The 22,740-nt window shown below is 44.6% G+C and overlaps 1 protein-coding gene across 1 annotated transcript; it reads right to left on the bottom strand.

Moving 5' to 3' along the window:
- Window positions 1–2,198: 2,198 nt before the first annotated feature.
- Window positions 2,199–19,909, bottom strand: LOC138676929 (neuropeptide Y receptor type 1-like). The gene is made up of 4 exons (XM_069766637.1): window positions 19,414–19,909; window positions 16,038–16,138; window positions 4,796–4,861; window positions 2,199–3,465 (listed from the first exon to the last, which is right to left on the bottom strand). The coding sequence occupies exon 4, from the start codon at window positions 3,431–3,433 to the stop codon at window positions 2,321–2,323; it is 1,113 nt and encodes a 370-aa protein (XP_069622738.1). The 5' UTR covers window positions 3,434–3,465; window positions 4,796–4,861; window positions 16,038–16,138; window positions 19,414–19,909; the 3' UTR covers window positions 2,199–2,320.
- Between the last annotated feature and the right edge of the window lie 2,831 nt (window positions 19,910–22,740).

Genomic DNA, 22,740 nt, shown 5'->3' with positions numbered 1-22,740 from the left:
CCTTTATTCTTTTTCTGGACCTAGAGCACATACAGGTGCTTCTCACAAAACTAGAATATCATCAAAAAGTTAATTTATTTCAGTTCTTCAATACAAAGAGTAAAACTCATATATTACATATAGAGTCATTACAAACAGAGTGATCTATTTCACGTGTTTATTTCTGTTCATGTAGATGATTATAGCTTACAGCCAATGAAAACCCAAAAGTCATTATCTCAGTAAATTAGAAAAATTAACAAAAACACCTGCAAAGGCTTCCTAAGTGTTTTAAAACGTCCCCTAGTGTGCTTCAGGAGGCTCTACAATCATGGGGAAGACTGCTGACTTGACAGATGTCCAGAAGGCAGTCACTGACACACTCCACAAGGAGGGTAAGCCACAAAAGGTCATTGCTAAAGAAGCTGGCTGTTCCCAGAGTGCTGTATCCAAGCTTATTAATGGAAAGTTGAGTGGAAGGAAAAAGTGTGGTAGAAAAAGGTGCACAAGCAAACGGGATAACCGCAGCCTTGAAAGGATTGTTAAGAAAATGCCCTTCAAAAATTTGAGGAAGATTCACAAGGAGTGGACTGCTGCTGGAGTCATTGCTTCAAGACCTACCACACACAGACGTATCCAGGACATGGGCTACAAGTGTCACATTCCTTGTGTCAGGCCACTCATGACCAATAGACAACGCCAGAAGCGTCTTACTTGGGCCAAGGAGAAAAAGAACTGGACTGTTGCTCAGTGGTCCAAGATGTTGTTTTCAGATTAAAGTAAATTTAGCATTTTATTTGGAAACCAAGGTCCCAGAGTCTGGAGGAAGAGTGGAGAGGCCACAATCCAAGCTGCTTGAGGTCTAGTGTGAAGTTTCTACAATCAGTGATGGTTTGGGGAGCCATGTCATCTGCTGGTGTAGGTCCACTGTGTTTTATCAAGACCAAAGTCAGCGCAGCCATCTACCAGGAAATTTTAGAGCACTTCATGCTTCCCTCTGTCGACAAGCTTTTTGGAGATGTAAATTTCATTCTCCAGCAGGACTTGGCACCTGTCCACATGGCCAAACGTACCAGTACCTGGTTTAAAAACACCAGTATCACTGTGCTTGATTGGCCAGCAAACACGCCTGACCTTAACCCCATAGAGAGCCTATGGGGTATTGTCAAGAGAAAGATGAGAGACACCAGACCAACAATGTAGACGAGCTCAAGGCTGCTATCAAAGCAACCTGGGCTTCCATAACACCTCAGCAGTGCCACATGCTGATCGCTGATTGATGCAAAAGGAGCCCCGACCAAGTATTTAGTGCATTTACTGAACAAACATATCAGTAGGACAACATTTCGGATTTTAAAATAATTTTTCCAGCTGGTGTTATAAAGTATTCTAATTTACTGAGATAATGACTTTTGGGTTTTCATTGGCTATAAGTCATAATCATCATCATTAACAGAAATAAACACTTGAAATAGATCACTATGTAATGACTATATCTAATATATGAATTTCACTTCTTGTATTGAAGAACTGAAATAAATTAACTTTTTGATGATATTCTAATTTTGTGAGAAGCACTTGTACCATGAGCTCATACACTCTGATGTCTTCACTAATATATGCCACCAGCAGACACACACACATAGACAGACAGACACACAAACAATAAAGGACTTACCACCACCCTATCGCCTCTTCAGTTTTTGCCTCTCCTGTAGAGTGCAGGTCCTGTGTTGTGACATCATGGTGACGTGATCGTGATTTCACCAAAAAGTCCTGAAGCAGTCTCCATATGGGAAGCTACACTGATAACTACTATTAGTGTAGCTCCTGCTGTAGAGACCCCCAGTTACACCCCCCCTCCGTCAATGCCGGTCCTGATGATAGTCATCACCTTTTTACTTTGGACTGTAGGGTTGCTTTACCTAGCTAGCTTCCTTGAGAACATCAAAATACCTAATTTGTAAAATTAAGCTGTAGCAAAAAAAAAAAGTACCACATGAAGTAATTCCCATTTCTATAATTTTACAGCAAAGACCCCCCCAAAAAAACAGAAGAGTATAACACAACTATGAATGTGCATGCTTTTCATTGCTGAGCTGAAAGATAACAAGTGAAATAAAATATATATATTTTTAAAAGTCTTTGAGGCCACTTAGCACGAATGCCTGCAAACTTGCAGCAAGTTGCAGAACCTATTGGCTGGCGAAATTGGCATGGAGGGAGATCTAACTCGGTAGAAGCAGCATTTTGGCTTATAGCCCGCTTTGATAACCTGGGTACCAATTTAACGTGGGTTAAAATCCACCCAGTTTTATAGACCTGATTCCCAACGGGAATTTTATACATTATTTCCATTGGTGACGCTTTGCAGGGAAGCTTTGGACACTTCAGTGCTGACCGTGGAGAGTGGGAAACTCTCATATTTGTCCTGACTCCCTGCGCATCGGCAGCGGAGTAGTAAGGTCTTTACCTCTTTTTGGAAGTTGCTATTCAAGAAACCATACATGACTGGGTTGACACACGTAGACGCCATGGCTGACAGGTGGCAGAGAGAAAATATGAGATCGTGATAACAGGTAGAAATACGCTTATGGTCCCAGTCAAAGAGGGCATTGAAAACAGTGAGAGGCAGCCAACAAAGAGCAAAGGCTACGACAATGGCAAGTAACATGATGTTAACCCTCCGATGACCTCCCTTCCGTCCTCCTGAGTCTCCCCCTCCTGCTCTCTCCACTACATCCCTTCTTCTCCGTAAGCGTAGAAATATACGGAGGTAACACAAAAGAATAAGGAGCAAGGGTAGGCAGTACTGGAAGAGCAGGAGGCAGGTGGTATAAGCCAGACGGTGTGGTTCAGATGGCCAGTTATCAATACACACAAAATGGTCAATGTAAGGGTCAAAAGGTAACGAGAGGTTCTGGAATGGCTGATTGGTTAGGATACTAAAGGAAAGGAACGGTAGGGAAATGAAACATGACACTGCCCAAGTTACTGCCACGGCAAGATAAGCGTGCCATGGCAAAGGTTTCCAACCTGTTGGATGTATTATGAGCTGATGTCGTTCCAAAGCAATGAGGACTAATGATAATACAGAGACGGTGACAGAGATGCACTGCACAAACGGGGTCACTTTGCAGAGTGCCTCACCCAGGATCCAGCGGTTCATCAGAGTATAGATTACAGTGACGGGCACACACACCAAAGCCATGAGGATATCAGAGCAGGACAGATTAGCAATAAAAATATTGGTGACATTCCGCATCTCCCGTTGGCGAGCAATAACAAACACCAGGCATGAGTTTCCAATGAGTCCCACTGCTATGAGGGCACTGTAGGCTATAACCAAGAAGGTGACATTGCCAACAGAGTCTACACAAGAGGCTTCTCCTTCCCAGTTGGGGCCTAGATATCCAGTCAAGTTTATGGTAAAAAGATGTAGGTAATCCTCCATTTTCTTATGCCGTGGTGCTCCTAAGGACACACCTGTGAAGCACAAACACATAGATGAGTATATACATGGGCATTTAACTTACAGCAAAACAAAGTCAATAAAGGAACACTAAAATATAGAAAGTACATTAAAACATTACAAAAATAATACAAGCCATTTCTTACTCTCTTTTGATTATACTCTGCCTATTTTTGTCCTAGGAGATTGTTCATTTTACTCTATCCTCTCGCACTACTCAGTCAAGACCTGTTTTTGCCAATGTCCAAAAAAAGGACAAAGGCTGTCAACAGAAGTGCTGCCGAGACTGAAGATTAAGTTCAAGGTCTTTATTATTATTAGGAGAAGGTGTTTTGAGACCAGTCTGATCCCTTCCTCAAGTCCATCAGACAAATCTCAAAACGTGTTGTCCCAATCATCATAATAAAGTCCTTGAACTTGATCTTCAGTCTCGGGAGCACTTACGTTGACCGCCATTCTCCTTTTTTTGTACATTGGCATTTTTTACTCTAGATCACCGGAGCTGCAGAAATTCTATTCCATCTGCTTTTACTAATTGCACAACTTCAATAAGTGAGTGCACACTGACCACTTGTATGTACACAACCCTCCTAACAGCTTTCACTGGTATGATGCGCTCTGTGAAACCCTATTATGTTTGCATATGGGGCTAAGAACTTACTTGTATGTAGTTGCTAATTACCTGACTGCTCTGCCCGGCGCTGATCTCTCCTGGCACAGAGCGGTCACAGACCGCTCCTGATGGAAGTTCTGCTTCCATTGATGTCACGTTCACAGGTTGAACACAGGCCAATAACCAACTTGGGTACTACTGGGCAAGTGCCAAGGCTAATGTCATCAGTAATAAGGTGGGCAGAGTGCTGAAACGCTATGAGAGAAGACGTTCATTTGAAAATATGTTCTTTGCTGCATAATAATGGAATTAAATATTGGGTTTAAGGATCAATAAAAAAACAATATATTTACCTTAAATTCTACTAATTTCTCAAAGGGGTTTTCCAGGACTAAAATATTGATGACATCTCCCACGAATAGGTCATCAGTATCAGTTCGGTGGTGGTCCGACACCTGGTAACTCCACTTAACAGATGTTGGAAGCTCTGCTGGATCAGCGCACCTGAGTACACTGTGCCGTGGCCATTGTTGGGTACTGCAGCTCATATCTCAACAAGATCACTGACAGTGTACAGAGACTTGCTGTTCCAGCACTGTACACAGTATATCTAGCCGTCTAGCGTTGATCACCGTTAGGGTGGCAGGTATCAGATTCTCGCAGATCTGATTTTAATGAGTGATCCCAAGTCCTTGACAACCCTTTTAAAATAATAAAATGAATAAACTCACCAAAGAGTTAAGAGCAACATCTCGACTGAATCATTATATGACCTGATGCTGCTCAAGAGAGGATTCCTATAAGAAAAGAAGGCAAGACTTTAGACAGAGAAAGTTGTACAGAAAATTAAAGGGGTTGTCTTAGAGACAATGTACGGAATGTCACCTACCCACAGAATGGGTTATCAATGTGTGAAAATGTACGACCACAGCATTCACTGTATATAGGAGTGATGGTCGCTCACGCTCACTTCCCCAGAGTGGTCATACATTTATCATCTACCCTGATAAATGTTTTTATGGAACAACCTATTTAAGGGGTAAATGAGAAGTTTTAGGTTAAGATCATTACTCCCCCCCCAAAAAAAAAACAAAACACATTACGATTATATGAATTATATGAATCAGTTACCTAAAACTATATTATTATATTTAAAATATTAGCTGAAAATCATTTGTGCTATATTAGTTTATTACATTATCTATTGTTTTATGTATAAAAATTATATTTATCATGTATTCTATATTTATTGTGTTCTACGTAGTTTATTATATATATATATATATATATATATATAGACTGGTCCTTTGCAGCATGAGATGTATTATGTGTAGTGTTTAGGTGATTCTGCATTAGCTTTAGAGTTTCTTTTTTACATAACGACCTGCGATTCGTGCGATTGGGGCTCATGAGTTGTATGGAGGCCTATAAGTCTTTGGGGCGCTATGCTATCTTTCTATGTATCTCATATTATTATTATTATTATTATTTATTTATTTATATAGCACCATTGATTCCATGGTGCTGTACATGAGAAGGGGTTACATACAAGTTACAAATATCACATACAGTAAACAAACTAACAATGACGGACTGATACAGAGGGGCGAGGACACTGCCCTTGCGGGCTTACATTCTACAGGATTATGGGGAAGGAGACAGTAGGTTGAGGGTTGCAGGAGCTCCGGTGATGGTGAGGCGGTAGCTCCGGTGTTGGTGAGGCGGTAGCTCCGGTGTTGGTGAGGCGGTAGCTTCGATAGTGATGAGGCAGTAGCGGTGTCAGTGCAGGCTGTAGGCTTTCCTGAAGAGATGAGTTTTCAGGTTCCGTCTGAAGGATCCGACTGTGGTTGATAGTCGGACGTGTTGGGGCAGAGAGTTCCAGAGGATGGGGGATATTCGGGAGAAGTCTTGGAGGCGATTGGATGAGGAGCGAATAAGTGTGGAGGAGAGGAGGTCTTGGGAGGACCGGAGATCACGTGAGGGAAGATATCGGGAGATTAGTTCAGAGATATATGGAGGAGACAGGTTGTGGATGGCTTTGTAGGTCAGTATTAGCAATTTGAACTGGATACGCTGAGGGAATGGGAGCCAGTGAAGAGATTTGCAGAGGGGGGAAGCGGAGGAGTAGCGAGGAGAGAGATGGATTAGTCGGGCAGTAGAGTTAAGGATGGAGTGGAGAGGTGCAAGGGTGTTAGCAGGGAGGCCACAGAAAAGGATGTTGCAGTAGTCAAGGCGGGAAATGATGAGGGCGTGCACAAGCATTTTAGTAAATTGGGGGTTGAGGAAAGGACGGATCCTGGAGATATTTTTGAGCTGGAGGCGACAGGAGGTGGAAAGACCGAGACAGGCTTTCTTCCTTGTGAACCTGAGAGACAAAATACATGGCATGGCGGATAGGATGCTGCATTACAGAGGTACTCTCCCCTGTACACAGCTACATTCCCATCAGTCGTTCTGGTGCAGAAAATGGGAACTAGTGATGAGTGGGCGTGCTGGTATAAGGTGTTATCCGAGCACGCTTTTGTCCTAATCGAGTGTCTTCGCGTGCTTGAGTTGCCACCGCTGCGTGTCTCGCAGCTGTTTGACAGCCGCACCACATGCAGGGATTGTGTAACAAACAGGTCATCACCGCCGTAAGTGTTGTGGCTGTAGAACAGCCGCGAGACATGCAGTGGCAGCAACTCGAGCATGCTGAAGACACTCGATTAGGACACAAGCGTGCTCGGATAACACCTTATACCAGCACACTCGCTCATCACTAATGGGAACATTACTGCAGTATGATGGTTCCATAAGGGGGCTCTACAGTATATAACCCCCTCCATACAGTGTCCAAGAATAGAGCTCTGCCATGTGCTAATTACCTTACTGGTAAGTATCGATACACAGCATACATTACAGAAACATAACATAGGCAGTCACAGATGCCACTGATGCGCAGTGCCGCACCTATCGACTATACTCTAAGGCTAGGGGCACACCGCGTCTTTTAGATTCCGATGGTTGTTGTCTTTGTCCACCAGTGCTGTGAAGTATGTCGAGAAGAATGAGCATGTGATTTCTTTTAACCTCTCTAGGGTTTCCGAACCCCAAGGGCTTATACAGACGTCCATGTAAATTGGTCCAAGCCCAAACCATAATGCGCGGACTGGCTGCAGCTCTCCCGACCCAAAGTGTCAGCTTCATATATGTCTGTGAAGCTGTCGTGCTCAGGCCAGGAGAGCCGCGGCCACTCCATGCATTATGGTTTGGGCTCGGACCAATTTACATGGACGTCTGCAGAAGCCCTAAAAGAAGTGATGTAAGATGGAGTAACATGTGCACAGCAATATGGTTTTGACATTGTTGTGCATAATGATCATTTTATGGGGGGGGTTCTTCAAGTGCTTTTTCTGGTGTATTCCGGGCAGAATCCCCCTGAAAAAAGACGTACATCACGCACAAATACTTTTAGTAAAGTTTGATAAACCTCTTTGATGTTATAATCCATTAAGGGGATTTTACATAAAGTTATTTATTTTTTATTTTTAATACATTTTGCAAAAGACACCAACTTGTACCAGTTGCTCATACATCTTTTAGAACTTTCAGACATGTACATGATAATCGCGGTTTAGGTATGCAAGAATGGATAGTGAGATTGCATAGAACATGGAGGACCTCATGTATAAAAAAGTAGCACAGACAAAAGTGGAACAGTCGTCCGCGTCAGACCCTTCCGCTCATTAAACTAAAACTGGATCCTGAACGCTTGCCGTGGGCATTACTCATTCTACAGTGAAAAATGCACAGTGAAATCTGCAGCATTTTTTTATTTCTTTTGCAGAAATGTTGTGGACCTTTCAGCCTTTGCGTTGCATTAGGTAAAATGTATGGTGATATCTGCATCTGTGATTCATCTGTAGAAGGTAGTCATTGCCAGAGTTTCTCAGTCCAAGGGCTCATTCACACATCAGTTTTTCACGTACTTGTGACAGTCTATGTTGCTGTTCACATGTCAGTGATTGAGTGGTCCGTGTAAAATTGTGGAGAAATGTCCGATACTGATCCAATTGTCAGATGAAACTATGCAATGAAAGTCTATGGGTCCATGAAAAAATCAGGACTCTGATGCAGGGGCGGATTATAATAGGGTCAATCTGGGCGGTAGCCCAGGGCCCAGTGGTGTGGGGGGGCCCTGGGCTACCACTTAGATTGCCCGCCGCCATCAGGGCATTACTGCCCTGACTGGCGTATTGGCCTAGTGGGCAGAGGGGGCCCGCATCGGGTCCTGTCTCATCTGCTCACCGGGCCCCTACCGGCGCTGCGGCAGTTTCACCTATTGACGCGCAGGCGCAGCGCACACGTCGCCGGCGTCTGACGTCATTGTCATTCGCCGGCGAGTCCACGCTGCTGGAGGGAGCTCGCCGCTGGAGCGCCGGTCAGGTGAGGAGAACTCGTTTTTTGGGGGTTTTCTTGCTAACGGCAATCCGGGGGGCCTGGGGCAATATGCTTGACACACTGGGGCAGATTGCTGGACACACTGGGGCAGATTGCTGGACACACTGGGGGCAGGATGCTGGAGACAATGGGGCAGATTGCTGGACACACTGGGGGCAATGCTGGAGACAGTGGGGCAGATTGCTGGACACACTGGGGGCAATGCTGGAGACACTGGGGCAGATTGATGGACACACTGGGGGCAATATGCTGGAGTCAGACACTGGGGCAGATTGCTGGACACACTGGGGCAATGTGCTGGATATACTGGGGCAGATTGGTGGACACACTGGGGGTAATATGCTGGACACACTGGGGCAGATTGCTGGACACACTGGGGCAATAGTGGAGACACTGGGGCAGATTGCTGGACTCACTGGGGGCAATATGCTGGAGTCAGACACTGGGGCAGATTGCTGGACACACTGGGGCAATATGCTGGACACACTGGGGCAGATTGCTGGACACACTGTGCCAGATTGCTGGACACACTGGGGCAATATGCTGGACACACTGGGGCAGAATGCTGGACATTTTGGGGGCAAAATGCTGGATGCACTGGGGGCAGGATGCTGGACACACTGGGGGCAGGATGCTGGACACATTGGGGGCAGAGATGCTGGACACATTGGGGGCAGAGATGCTGGACACATTGGGGGCAGGATGCTGGACACATTGGGGGCAGGATGCTGGACACATTGGGGGCAGGATGCTGGACACATTGGGGGCAGGATGCTGGACACATTGGGGGCAGGATGCTGGACACATTGGGGCAGAGATGCTGGACACTGGGGGCAGATATGCTGGACACTGGGGGCAGAGATGCTGGACACTGGGGGCAAAGATGCTGGACATTGGGGGCAGAGATGCTGGACACACTGGGGGCAGGACTGGAGACATGGGCAGAATGTAGATACAGGGCATGATGAGAGACACAGGGCACAATGAAAGACATGGGGCAGGATTGGAGACAGATTGTGCAGGATCATGGGGCAGGATGGATACGATGGAGACTGATGGGGCAGGATAGGGAGATCATATGGGGCGGGATGGATACTCATGAGAGCAGGATGGGAGAACATACGGCTGGAGCCAGGAATGAGATACATTGGGCCACGATGGGGGATATTATTATTACCATAGGGGCTAATTATGGGATATTATTACTGCAGTGATGTATTTATTTTATTTTTTGAGGACACTGTTTTAAATGGGGGGGCGGTCCTGTTTATGTGTAGATTGACACTATGTTGCCTCTTTTTCTTCATGTGGTGTAATGTAGAAGTTGGGAAAAATTAAGTAATGTGTTCTGCAAGCAGAGCTCGAGATAACTGTGTTCTTTCCTGCAGAGACGAGTCCTGGCTGGATGAAATGATGGCGGTCTGTGCTGGATGAAAGATGAAGGACTTCACCTAGAGACGTCACTGGTGAGTCAGTGTTACCTATACACTGACACTATACACTGTATACTATATACTGAACTGAAGGGTAAATTGACTAGATGAATGGATGTTTGACAGGTTATAGTTTCACACAGCAACTATTTTTCTGGAATAATCTGGTTCAGGTATATGATGACCCCGTCGCATGACCCCGTTACATGACCCCGTCACATGACCCCGTCACGTGACCGGGGGCCCACAGTGTCTGAACAGCCCGGGGCCCTGGCTACCCTTAATCCACCCCTGCTCTGATGCCATCTGTGTATGGTCCTTTTATCCCTGACAGATAGAAGAAAAAAACTGATGAAACTCTGACCGAACTCTGATGAAAATCACTGATGAAATTCGATCTGTTTTTCTCGTATGTCTGAATGAGGCCTAAGGATGGGTTCGGATGAGCTTAGGAAACCTTTCATCCACAAAACTCAGACTATTTTCTTCTGTATTTTCATCCGTATTTTGTCCATGTGCCATCTCTGTGCCTGTTTTTTACATTCATGTGGCATCCATCTTTTTACATCAGCAGTTGAATGCCTGGGCCAGTGATTTTCATCCGTACTGTCACCTGTGTGGTCGAATGCTATAGGGATGTCCCCTGTGGGATCAGTTTTTTTTTTTTGCGCAACCATAGACTTGTTCAGGCGAGTATCATCCGCTACAGAGAAGTGAATAGTGCGCGCAGCACAAGTCAGTGTGAAAAATCTGTCATCTGTAAACCTCTATTGAATTACATTGGCCCGTGTGTAATCAGATTTTACCCTTGGACATCACACGTCCATATAACACTAAGGCCTCATTCAGATGTCCGTGAGTTTTCTGGTTTTGCAAAAATAAATTCAATTTTTCATCAGCGTTTTTGATCCGATTTTCATCAGTGTTTCAGTTTTTACAATCAGTGTTTCATAAAAGATTTTCTTAAAAAAGTTATTAAAGAACCTGCACAACTTCAATCCATCATGATGTTAATCATGGACGGCACTCGGATATGTCTCCGTGATTTTTTTGTGGACACACAGTCTGCAAAAAAAACCTCACAAACACATAAACATGCCTTTTTTCTTTTGGGGCCTTACCAAACAGAATTGTCCTGAACCTTCCAAATGGTGCAAATTTATTGAGGCTTGTATGAAGTACCTGAGACTGGTTTGCCGGCTTATCCTTAGGATATTCTATCAATGTTTGACCAGTGAGTGTCTGATCCCAGGGAACTGCTCCATTACAGGAAAAAATAAGGGACAAGGGCACAATCAGATGGTCATATAACATGGATGATTGCACCATAGTGTTCGGACTGGCCGGCGGCTCTCCTGACTCAAGTGTGACAGCATGTATTTTTATTCAGCTGTCATGCTCGAGTCAGGAGAGCCGCTGGCCAGTCCGAACATTGTGATGTGATCGTCGTCTGTGTTATATGGCCGTCTGACTTGAGCCTATGCGTGATGACTCATAAGACGAACTAGATAAATTAATTTCGAAGGTCTGTTGTATTACGTTACCGATAGAGAGTTTATGGGGAAAGATGACAATGAGAAAGTTTTAAGTTTGAAAATGACATTGAACTCATGGTGGTGGGCACATGGAAATCTAGTGGGGGTGGGCAGCTGAGAAATTGTTCACCTGAGAATACATGTTAGATATCTGGAATGGTAGGAAAATGTGATTCGTTATAATAGATGAATGTGGATAAAATCTGCGCTGCTGCGACAAATGATGGATCCAGATATAGTTATAAGATGTTCGGGTGGTTTATTCAACGCGTTTCGAAGTTCATGGCTTCTTCTTTAGGAAGTTTCCACAGAAAGATATCTTTCTGTGGAAACTTCCTGCAGAAGAAGCCATGAGCTTCCAAACGCGTTTAATAAACCACCTGAACATCTTATAACTATATCTGGATCCATCATTTGTCGCAGCAGCGCGGATTTTATCCACATTCATCTATTGTAACGGTTCTGAGAGGTCGCAACGCAGACCTGTGGATCTGCAGCAGCTGACAACTACACGCTTTTACTTTGTACCACCAGGTGAGCAGTTCTCTCATAATTGATTGGAAGCAATCCTGGGGTTAAGACCCTATGTGCGCTTTTTTGTCTCCTACCTTTCTATACTAGGAAAATGTGATTGGGAGATAGGTGGAACAGGTAGAGTTATGGTCTTTTATAGGGCAAGCAGGGAGAGCAGGAGAAAAATACCATGTGGTAAGGAAAATTCTCATCCAACCCTTCATTGTGTTTTTGTAATGTAGAGCTCATGTGAAGACAAGCTTCTGATAAGGTGGTTTCGGTGATGGACCACAGCAAGTTAGATATAGTTTTACAGCACTTGTCAGGACTTACAGTCATGGCCAAAAGTATTAACACCCCTGCAATTCTGTCAGATAATACTCCGTTTCTTCCTGAAAATGATTGCAATCACAAATTCTTTGGTATTATTATCTTCATTTCATTTGTCTTAAATGAAAAAACACAAAAGAGAATGAAGCAAAAAGCAAAACATTGATCATTTCACACAAAACTCCAAAAATGGGCCAGACAGAAGTATTGGCACCCTCAGCCTAATACTTGGTTGCACAACCTTTAGCCAAAATAACTGTGACCAACCACTTCCGGTAACCATCAATGAGTTTCTTACAATGCTCTGCTGGATGTAGTAGTCAGCCTCAGTCCAGGGTACCAGCAACAGGTGCAGAAGGAGTCCAGGCAGCACAAAAACTAGTAGAAATCCCCTTGGCAAGTCAGGTTGGGAGCCGTCCACTATACGTTGCTTTTCTGGTCCCTTGCTCCCTGTAGTTTGCTGGGAAGGTACTCCTTTCTCTCCTGTCCTGGGACAGTACCTGCATGGAAGGCAACTTGAGCCGTTCTCTTGGGGTCTCAGACACGGTAACTACAGGCTCTAACTGCTGCTGTACCTTAGGCGTTATATGGGCAATTTACGTATAGTCCTATGCCCTCCGGTTCTGCTGCGGAACTTGTAGTTGTCCACAACTTCGGGCTCCCAGTGCCCAGTTTCTGTGCTCTGGCTCACAGGAGGCTCAATCACAGCCTCCTTGAGCTACTAATCTTCCCTCTCTGCTCCTTCACTGTCTTCTACTAACTAACTAACTCCTCCTCCAGATCAGGATGTAAATGAGGGAAGTTCCCCTAAAGCCAGGTTTTGAGCTCCCCCTCCTGGCCTGGATTCAGAATGTGTTGTATGTGAGATTACCTGCCAAAGGGATCCCCCTTGTATTCAGGCATGGCACTACGCTCCCCGAGAGGAAGGCAGCACCACTGTGGTTCCAGAACTCCTGGGGTACCACAGCTGCATGGGTGAGCCAGTGGTGACAAGAGGCATGGCTTGGCTAGGTCTGGTATACAGGAGCTGCAATGCCTGAACGCCTTATGAAACATTACATAATACTCAGTGAAATCAATGGGTTTTTCATGTAATGAAAGTGCTTGTTCCTCAGTGTCAGACCCAATCAATTAAACTGATGGCTTAAGATCTATCTATGTGCTGGGTCCTCGAGCAACAGTTGTTCTTTGCAGTTGCTTTCAGCTCAAGCTAATAGATGACAGCAGTCCCGTTCAGGGACCCCCCTACTATTAGATCCAATAAAAAAGGATTTTAAAATCTGACATTCCCAGTAAATCACTACATTTTCATTTTATATCCAGTTTGTGTTCCCCCAGTACATTTCTCAGCGGATTCTATCGTCATCCAGCCCTTGGTCTACAGATACCTTTCATGATGTGTGTGTTGCCGCCTGCATTAACGAGTCATGTACAATGATCGGACTCTCGCCCACTCCCGGTCACGCTCCAGTTTATAGTAATTAAATAATAACGGCATAGGCTCCTTTTCCAGTGACTTGTCTGTGATTTTTCTAACATAATGTATTAGTGCCTTCCAGATGGCCGATAGATCTGCTCATTGCCACAAACTGTGCTGCAAATTTGCCTGCGCTATGCTGTAATCTGTTCTCTCCAAACAACAAATAAAATACATAATTAATGCAATCAGTAAAATATTTAGTAACGTTGCAGGATAAGAAATGGCATTTCACTCTGAGCTAAAGAAATCCTTTTTTTTAGCAACTTCTATCTGATTTTAGAAAAGTCGGATGACAACTGATATGAGTACAATCACAGGGGTTGTCACACATGTTTTCTGAATGGCAAATCTATAATTGCACTAATATATCTCCTGCGCTTATCCATCAGTACATAATTAGGCAGATTTATGGGGGGGCACCAGTGTCAAGCATGGATTGTTCAGGGTTCTCCAGTTTCCTGCCACATATTGCCAAGTTGTATGGCTCTTTTCCTTTAATTAAAGGGGGTTTCCTACCATAATAAGTAATTGCATATTCCACCAGTCATGTGAAGGAATGAGCGCTCTCTTGCACTGGCTGTCCAAAGGAATGCTGCGTAGCCCTATTCACTTGTAATGATGCTGTGTTAGACCCCAAAGTGGCCTTTACGCTTGGGATCAGTGGGGGCCTCACTGTTATGTAAGGAGGTGGCGGGGACCCTCAACTGCCTTCTCTCTCCTATACACCGAGCACATGTGTCACATGCGGCACCCTGATGGTTCATTAATGTTTTATACTGTTATGTCATGTAGTAATGTCATTGTCATATGGTGTACCCTAAATGTGCATGTACTTGTATATATTTAGTTTAGGGATAGAATGAGTTAAACTGTTTGGGAGGAGTTAAAATGGGGATGGTGCAACATCTCAGAATGTAGAGAAAGGAATCCTGCTTCTAGAGCAGAGCCCGGGCAGGCTTGCCCAGGGTAGGACATGCACTGTAGTGACTAGTGAGGACAGAGGAGTCCCCTGTCAGGGGGGTGAAGGCTGCCCTAGCTTGGTGGGCAGCGCCGATAGACACTGGCTCAGTGGGGTCGACCCCAGGAGAAATACGGACCAGGACAGCCAGTCAGGCAGTTTATTGAAGTCGCAGGGAAAGTGCAGGAAGCATTGTCTTGTTTGCACCGTCTTCAGTAAAGTTTTGCAGTTAGAACAGAACTTTGGTGTTTTCTGTGACCTCGTCGCCTGCAACCTGAGTGGCTGAGTGCTGAACGTAACCGACTGTATCGCAGGACTGAGCCTTCACCTGTCTTTTCATGTGCAAGGTGCCAGGGTGTTCACTGACTGTGAAGTAGTAAACTTGCCCACGACTACCACTCCGTGCCACCTTGTTACAGTTATATCTTTGCATTATGTAAAGCGCCATGGAATAAATGGCGCTATAATAATAAATAATAATTATGTCATAACATTGCAAAATGGGATTATCTAGAGATGAGTGAATCGATTCAGTGCACATCAAATTCATGTCAAATTTTTGGGAATTCTCGACGAATTCAACCAATTTACGGATTGCTTTGCGCAAAATGTCTAAAAAGTCCATTTAACATATTGCATAAAATTAAATCACGTGACCTTGCTTGTCATGTACAGTCACAACTTAGCAAAAGAGATAGTGAGAGGGCACCATGGTGGCTCAGTGGTTAGCATTGTATGGTGGCTCAGTGGCTAGCACTGCAGCACTGGGGTCTTGGCTTAAAATCTCACCAAGGACAACATCTGCAAGGAGTTTTGTATGTTTTCCCAGTGCTTGCATGTGTTTCCTCCGGGTTCTCCAGTTTCCTCCCACACTCCAAATAAATCCTGATAGGGAGTTTAGATTGTGAGCCCCAATGGGGACAGCGATGTCTGTAAAGCGCTGTGGAATTAATGGCGCTGTATAAGCAAATAAAATAAAGCCATAAAACACCGATAAAACTTTACAAATAGTGTGTGACAGCACAGCAATGAAGAAGTATACATGTTTTTCAGGGCAGTTGGAGTACTTTTGATTCACAATGCCTCGATTTGTTGTGAATTGAATTTCCAGAGAAAATTTGGCAATTTCAAATTTTCAAAGATTTGCTCATCTCTACTGCCAGAGGTTTTCAGACCAGGGTCAATATACATTTCTGGTGCCAGTCGGGGAACGCTGATGTGTAGCATGCCGCATATGTCAGCAAAAGTAGAAATACTTTATGTTTTCAAACATCTGTCACTCACTTGTCAAAGCGTCCTCCAAAGAATGTCTTGGTGGCGGTGAGGTCAGGGGTCACTGCAGGATGCGCCGCTGAGCAGGCCGGTTTTAAAAGACCAAACTGTTGCTGAAATTAGAAAAAAAAAGAACAAGATCCATAACCTGACAGTATGCTGTAGATACAGAACACTCTCGTCTCCCATGTGGCCCAAGGAATGGAGACAGGTGGCATGGGGGGCCCCAATATAATGTCTCCATTTAACCCTCTCCTCACTAACAAGGGAGGCGAGATCTGCCTGGGGTTCCGGGTATACTGCGATTTTCACTTACAGAGGATAAAAAGGTCAGGAGTTGGTTTTTAAAATCAGGGAGACTTCTATCACGTTACCATACTCCAAAGTATAACACTGTTCCTGTGAAAGATTGTATTTTCCTATGCTAATGAATCGTCCGGAATTAAAAACACAGACTTCCAGGAAGAATTGCCTAATTTACTGGGTTCAGCCGAAATCTTCCAAAAATCAAGAATTTTTGAAGGTTTATTGTGCCCCGTGGCTTCTGAGACCCAATGCATGGAGTTAGTGGAAAAGTAAGTGTAGAGGGATAGAGAATGGCCATTGAGTGGTGCAACTTCGTCAATGGCTATTGCCCCAAATTTGGTTCTTTGGATGCACTGCGGAACTAAATGTCTTCTGCTTGTTTACTTGGCAAGTATTCTTAAGGTGATTCAAGGTCAGATTCTTCAGCTTTGGGGACATTTTTTTTTTAGTGAACTGAGAATCCATCTGTGAGTTTGAAACTCTGTTATCTCTATTCTCCTGAACTCATGCTGATTTATGACCACAGAGTAGAGCTGAACTTTGATTTGGTCATAAATTAGCTGACAGGACAAAAGGATAAAAAGAAGAGTTACAAATTCCCCGTCATAATGAAATCCCCAGTGGGTTCTCTGTTAAAGAGAACCTTTCATCAGAATTTTATACCCCAAGCTAAGACCATCTATATAAATGTGCTTTAATACTGAGTAAATCCTTACCTTTCTTGTAGAAATCCGCTTTGCTGTTTTAGAGAAATCCATAGTTGAAATTGTATGCTAATGAAGTGCAAGTGCAGTGGGTGGGACAATGCACTCACAGCTCTCCTGCCTCTCCACCTATTCCACATCCACTACCTGTCTCTGACTGATAGAGCACTGAAACATGAATGACTTGCCAGTTAGAGACAGGAGGCATGCAGTGGGCGAGGGTTCTTTAGAGAGGCTGGAGAGCTGTAAGTGCATTGTCCTGCCCACTGCACTTGCACTTCATTAGCATACAATTTCAACTATGGATTTCTCTAAAACAGCAAAGCGGATTTGTACAAGAAAGGTAAGGATTTAATCAGCATGAAAGTGCCTTTCTATACATGCCATTCATTTGGGGAATAAAATCCTGATGACATGTTGCCTTTAACATAATCTGTAGCCAGCTTTGTGCAGAGAAGCAGAAAGTCTGAGTCTGAAAAAAAACCAAAAGGTGCAAAAGTTTTAATGAAACTCAATTGAAAAAAATATTTTATTTTAGCAAAAGATAAGTGCATTTAAGTAAAAAAAGAAAAATGCCATGGACGATGTCCATATACTTTATCATTTATACCCAGCATGTCTATCGTAGTGACAGCCATGAATAATTCTATATTGTTTCAGAGGAAAGAAACAATATAATAAAATAGACTTCTCCCATTTTACCTCTCCATGAGAATGCAGCTCCATTTGTTTTAGGATATTATGAGTGCAAGCTGGATTTTATAAAATAAAACATAGGAATGCTTAAAGGGGTATTCTAGTTTTTGTATATTGAAAAGGTGTACAATTTTCTTTATACTTTATTCTTATTTCTTCAGCTTTCCTAATGTTTATTCCTTATTTACTTCTACTTGAAAGAAATCTGTCCTGGTGATGTGGTGGGCACACAGGTGCATGGTCTCTCACAGTTACCGTACAGAACAAGCCGTGCACCTGCATGCCCATCACATGATCAGCACAGAATATGATCTGAAAGGGAACGATGCAGGTTTGGACTGAATGGTGGCAAGCAGAGATCATGAAACATATATGAAAATTGGTGCAGAACATATACTGGAAAATAGTATAACTTTTCAGGCAAAGAACAATATCTATTTACTGAAACCAGAATACCCCTTTAAGGAATATTTAGACCTCCTAATATATATTCTGCTAAAGTGTAGTCCTTAAATCCCGGATTATGAGATCTGTGAACTTGGAGGGACATTGCTCGTTTAGATATCCTTCTCTTTGATGCTACCAGTCGAACTGAAAGCTTTAGCTGCCTTTTGAACTAAATATGAGGGCAGGTGGAGACGGCTGTAGATTCTCTTATCCAAGACACTTTGATCAAACTCTGATCAGAGTGTGATTATGGTGTGATCTGATACTCTTGGATGAAGAGAAGATGGCGAAAAAAATGTCTCCATCTTCTCCATTCTGTGAATGAATTTTATATGATTGTAAAAATAATTAGACACGTGCACGGCCCCATAGACTAACATTGGTCCGAGTGCGATCCGACTTTTGTCGGATTGCACTTGGACAGCAAATACGCCTCTCTGTACCTGCCCTAAAGGTTTTAAATACCATTACAGCCTCTGGACACGTATCCTACATCTTACTGGGATACCCCTTTAAACAATGAATGGCTATGACACTGTCCCAACTGAGAAATAGAGGAGCTGCCCCAAGATAAACTGAAGCTGCCCATACAACTCTGATAAAAGTCAGCCACAATCGATGATTTTGATCATTTCAGTTAGCCATCATTTATGGAGTGAAACAGTTTGCCGTGCTGATGGCTGACTTCTCTCTGTGAAAGTGTGGTCTGTAAAGTTGGAAAATGTGAAGCTAAATGGGCCAAAATCAGACGATCACTCGGTCAAGCAAATTGCATAGTTGTCTCATCTCCCACTTAAGTCTGGAAGTTGGTGGTCGGATCGTTCATACAATCAGGACACTCATGTAACCGGACTGGTCAAACACTTAAGGTGCACCCTGTATAAAAGTCAAGTAAACCATGTCAGACCTCAATGAAGGACATATGGTGTGGAGAGAATAGAAATGTAGGTTCTTGCTGGAGATGATCTAGGCAAGAATTGTAGTCACTCTCTCCTTCACGTGGGGTAAGGAGTCAATCTGCTGCCCTACCACTATATCTAAATACCCTGGGCCACAGCAGAGGGTCTTGCTGACACCCAGCACACCGGCACATGGCCTGACAACCCTCTGTTATCACACTACGCCCCATAGATTAGTGAAAGATACCCATGTTACAAGTCCGAGGTCCACATGCTGTAGAAATAGTAATTTTGAGACTCACAGGACAGACACAGAGCAAGCGGAGAGTCACTTACGTGTCACTTACAGGAGAGCATCAGCATGTAGGTACCAAGTGTCCAGAGAAGATGGTGAGAAGCAGGAGAAAAAAAAGGAGGAGAGACCTGTCAGATGTCTTCACACTGGATGTATGACTCCACTCTCTATCTCTTCTCCCTCCACCCCTTTATCGGTCCTCTCGCCTCACTCTTTTGCCTTATTTTATGGCTCCACCATAGTTCCCGTGTGTGAGCCTCATTCTTTCGTCCGTATTTCTAGCACCTTTTCCTCTCGCCTCGTTCCTCTTTCTGGATAACCTCTCCTAGTGTTGGTACTTTCTCCTTCACCTCTTTATCCCCCTGTCTCCCATCTGTGCACTTGCATTGCTGTAAGCAAGGGGGTCCGTGAAGAATGCTGAGGTTGGTGCTAAGCTTGTAGGGGTGCAGACCCTATTAGGCCCCCGGCCACCCCCAGGAGATTTGGATCACTAGAGAAAATTCGGCGCAGCTTCTGCGGGAGAAATGAAGAGATCTCAGCAGACGGACAGACTCATTATGGGAAATCAGCTGCTGTTGCTAGGAAACCAAATTCTTTTTTATCTGGAATCTGCCAGCAACAGAAAACAAATTATTCCGAATCCTTCTCGCACCCCGCAGCCCAGCACCTTCTGCTGTTCCTGGGCATGCACACACTGCTGCTCTGACACCCTCTACTCCTCTAATGCATATATTACCCTGGCACAGCAACATCTGCTATCTCTGCCCCGACATTAGCGCTCCTCTAGGATCTCTGCTATTTCTGGTTGCTCACTTCGATATTAATGAAATCTCTGGTATTTTTGTGCACTTACCGGACCAGAATTCTTCATGCATAAAATACACAGAGGCACGGAAAAGCTGATTGCAGATAAAGGCCAAGCTTTATATAACACATTTCCAGATGAGCCCCAAACCTAAAAACCTGGCAGCTCCCAAAAACCCATCTGCGAAAGTTGCCTATCATCTGTCCCATACAGACTAGTGTGCAGCACCAGGTCAGGTACCTGCTTGAGGCCCAATCTGGAATCGGGAGTTTTCAGATCATATCTTAGGTCTTAAAGTTCAGGTAGTGGTCAAAGAAGATGGGTACATTGTCTGTGTGACAGCCAGAGCTGCAATCACTATTCTGCCAGCTTCACTGCTGAAATCTGTCGGCATTCCATGCATGCTCCATATCTGCACGAAGGTGATTTGCATTCTGGGCATGATACAGTAATCTGATGTACGATAATCAACTGCTCACTGTTAAGTCAGGTTCACATTTCTCAACTGCCAGGACCGCGATACGGCAAGACCAAGCCCGGCCGTAGACGCGAGATAACTGTCAGCCGAATGTTCCTTGGCAGACGTATATCTATCCCGACTCTGGAAAACCATTGCCAAAATTGGTCCCACCAATTTTTATTTTTTTTTAATAAAAGTTTTGGCACCAATGGTCAACATGATTATTGTTATTCCTTCCTCTCTGTCCCCCAGATGGTGTGGATAGGACAAACCCGTATTACTAATGGCTTGAGGCTTGTTTATAGGGACCCTAGAGACGCCCCGACCCCCACAATTTGCCACCGTGTCTTCTTAGGTATTAAGGTCGGGCAGCCAACTTGGAATTGACTGTCCTGCCGGTCTCTGAAGTAAAGCATAGAGTCTATTACTCCCTCGGTGTTCCGGCCACCGGCTACACACTTCAGAAGGAGGCAGCCTCTCTCAGGGCAGAACTCCTTCTGGTTTTCTTCTCCTTGTGCTATGACTTCATGTCTCACTTTCTACAATACAATTCTCTTCGTATCCTTTCTTAGGATGCTGCCGCACGTGGGGCAGGCGCAGCTCCGTGTCTTTCTGTCTAGGCCTCTGACAGGATCCCACCCCTGTCTGGGGCCCTCTGTCTGCAGCTTTGTGGTGTTCCTCCTTTCCTGCTGTCTGCCTGACAGGAACTCCCTGGGTGAAGCCCAGGCAGCGTCTGACTCGGTCAATCCCCAGCCAGCTTCTGACTAACTTTCTATCCAACCCACCAGTTTTACACTAATGTGAGGAGTGCCCTAGTAGATAGGAGCAAGGCTCCCGCTGGTGGACTGGAGTGTGAAGTGTAGTGTATGGTTTGTGATATCTGGCAAGGTGAACTCCTTTAGTGCCATCAGACATAATGGTCTGAAAAATGGTGGAAAAATAACATTACTGCAATGACCAGGACTCTGGGGCGCTGCATAGACACATTAGGAGTGGAAACATGGGATGGAAGAGACATATTGGAAGGGAGAGAAAAACTGGACAACACAGACACATTGGGAGGTGAGGGTGGAGGTAACACGACACTTCTACTGCCACAAGTTCTTTTGCCTTTCTGTCCAGTTTTATGTGGCAGTTTCCTTTTTTCATGTCTCCTTGGGAGGGTGGGAGTGGTGGCGTCAGCAGGTCGTTCTCAATGTTGACCCGGCCTTGTGGTGGCGGTGGACCGCCATGCAGGAACTTCAGGCGGCCTGTTATGGCTGGCAATCAGGCAACACAGCGTGCAGTAATCAGCGCACATACAGAGATCTGGCAATAACCAAAAACAATAGGACGAGCTCTGAGACGTGGAATCTCTGTAGACTGCAGTACCTGATCTATCCTCACACAACTATAAGCAGCAGTGGATTGCGCCTATCACTACCTATGCAACTCGGCACTGCCTGAGGAGCTGACTAGCCTGAAGATAGAAATACAAGCCTGACTTACCTCAGAGAAATACCCCAAAGGAATAGGCAGCCCCCCACATATAATGACTGTTAGCAAGATGAAAAGACAAACGTAGGGATGAAATAGATTCAGCAAAGTGAGGCCCGATATTCTAGACAGAGCGAGGATAGCAAAGAGAACTATGCAGTCTACAAAAAACCCTAAAACGAAAACCACGCAAAGGGGCAAAAAGACCCACCGTGCCGAACTAACAGCACGGCGGTGCACCCCTTTGCTTCTCAGAGCTTCCAGCAAAAGTTAATAGCAAGCTGGACAGAAAAAACAGAAAACAAACTAGAAGCACTTATCTAGCAGAGCAGCAGGCCCAAGGAAAGATGCAGTAGCTCAGATCCAACACTGGAACATTGACAAGGAGCAAGGAAGACAGACTCAGGTGGAGCTAAATAGCAAGGCAGCCAACGAGCTCACCAAAACACCTGAGGGAGGAAGCCCAGAGACTGCAATACCACTTGTGACCACAGAAGTGAACTCAGCCACAGAATTCACAACAGTACCCCCCCCCTTGAGGAGGGGTCACCGAACCCTCACCAGAACCCCCAGGCCGACCAGGATGAGCCACATGAAAGGCACGAACAAGATCTGGGGCATGGACAT

Source organism: Ranitomeya imitator, chromosome 4 (genome assembly GCF_032444005.1).
Source record: "Ranitomeya imitator isolate aRanImi1 chromosome 4, aRanImi1.pri, whole genome shotgun sequence".
Classification (NCBI taxonomy): domain Eukaryota; kingdom Metazoa; phylum Chordata; class Amphibia; order Anura; family Dendrobatidae; genus Ranitomeya; species Ranitomeya imitator.
This window is presented reverse-complemented; position numbering and strand designations above follow the sequence as displayed.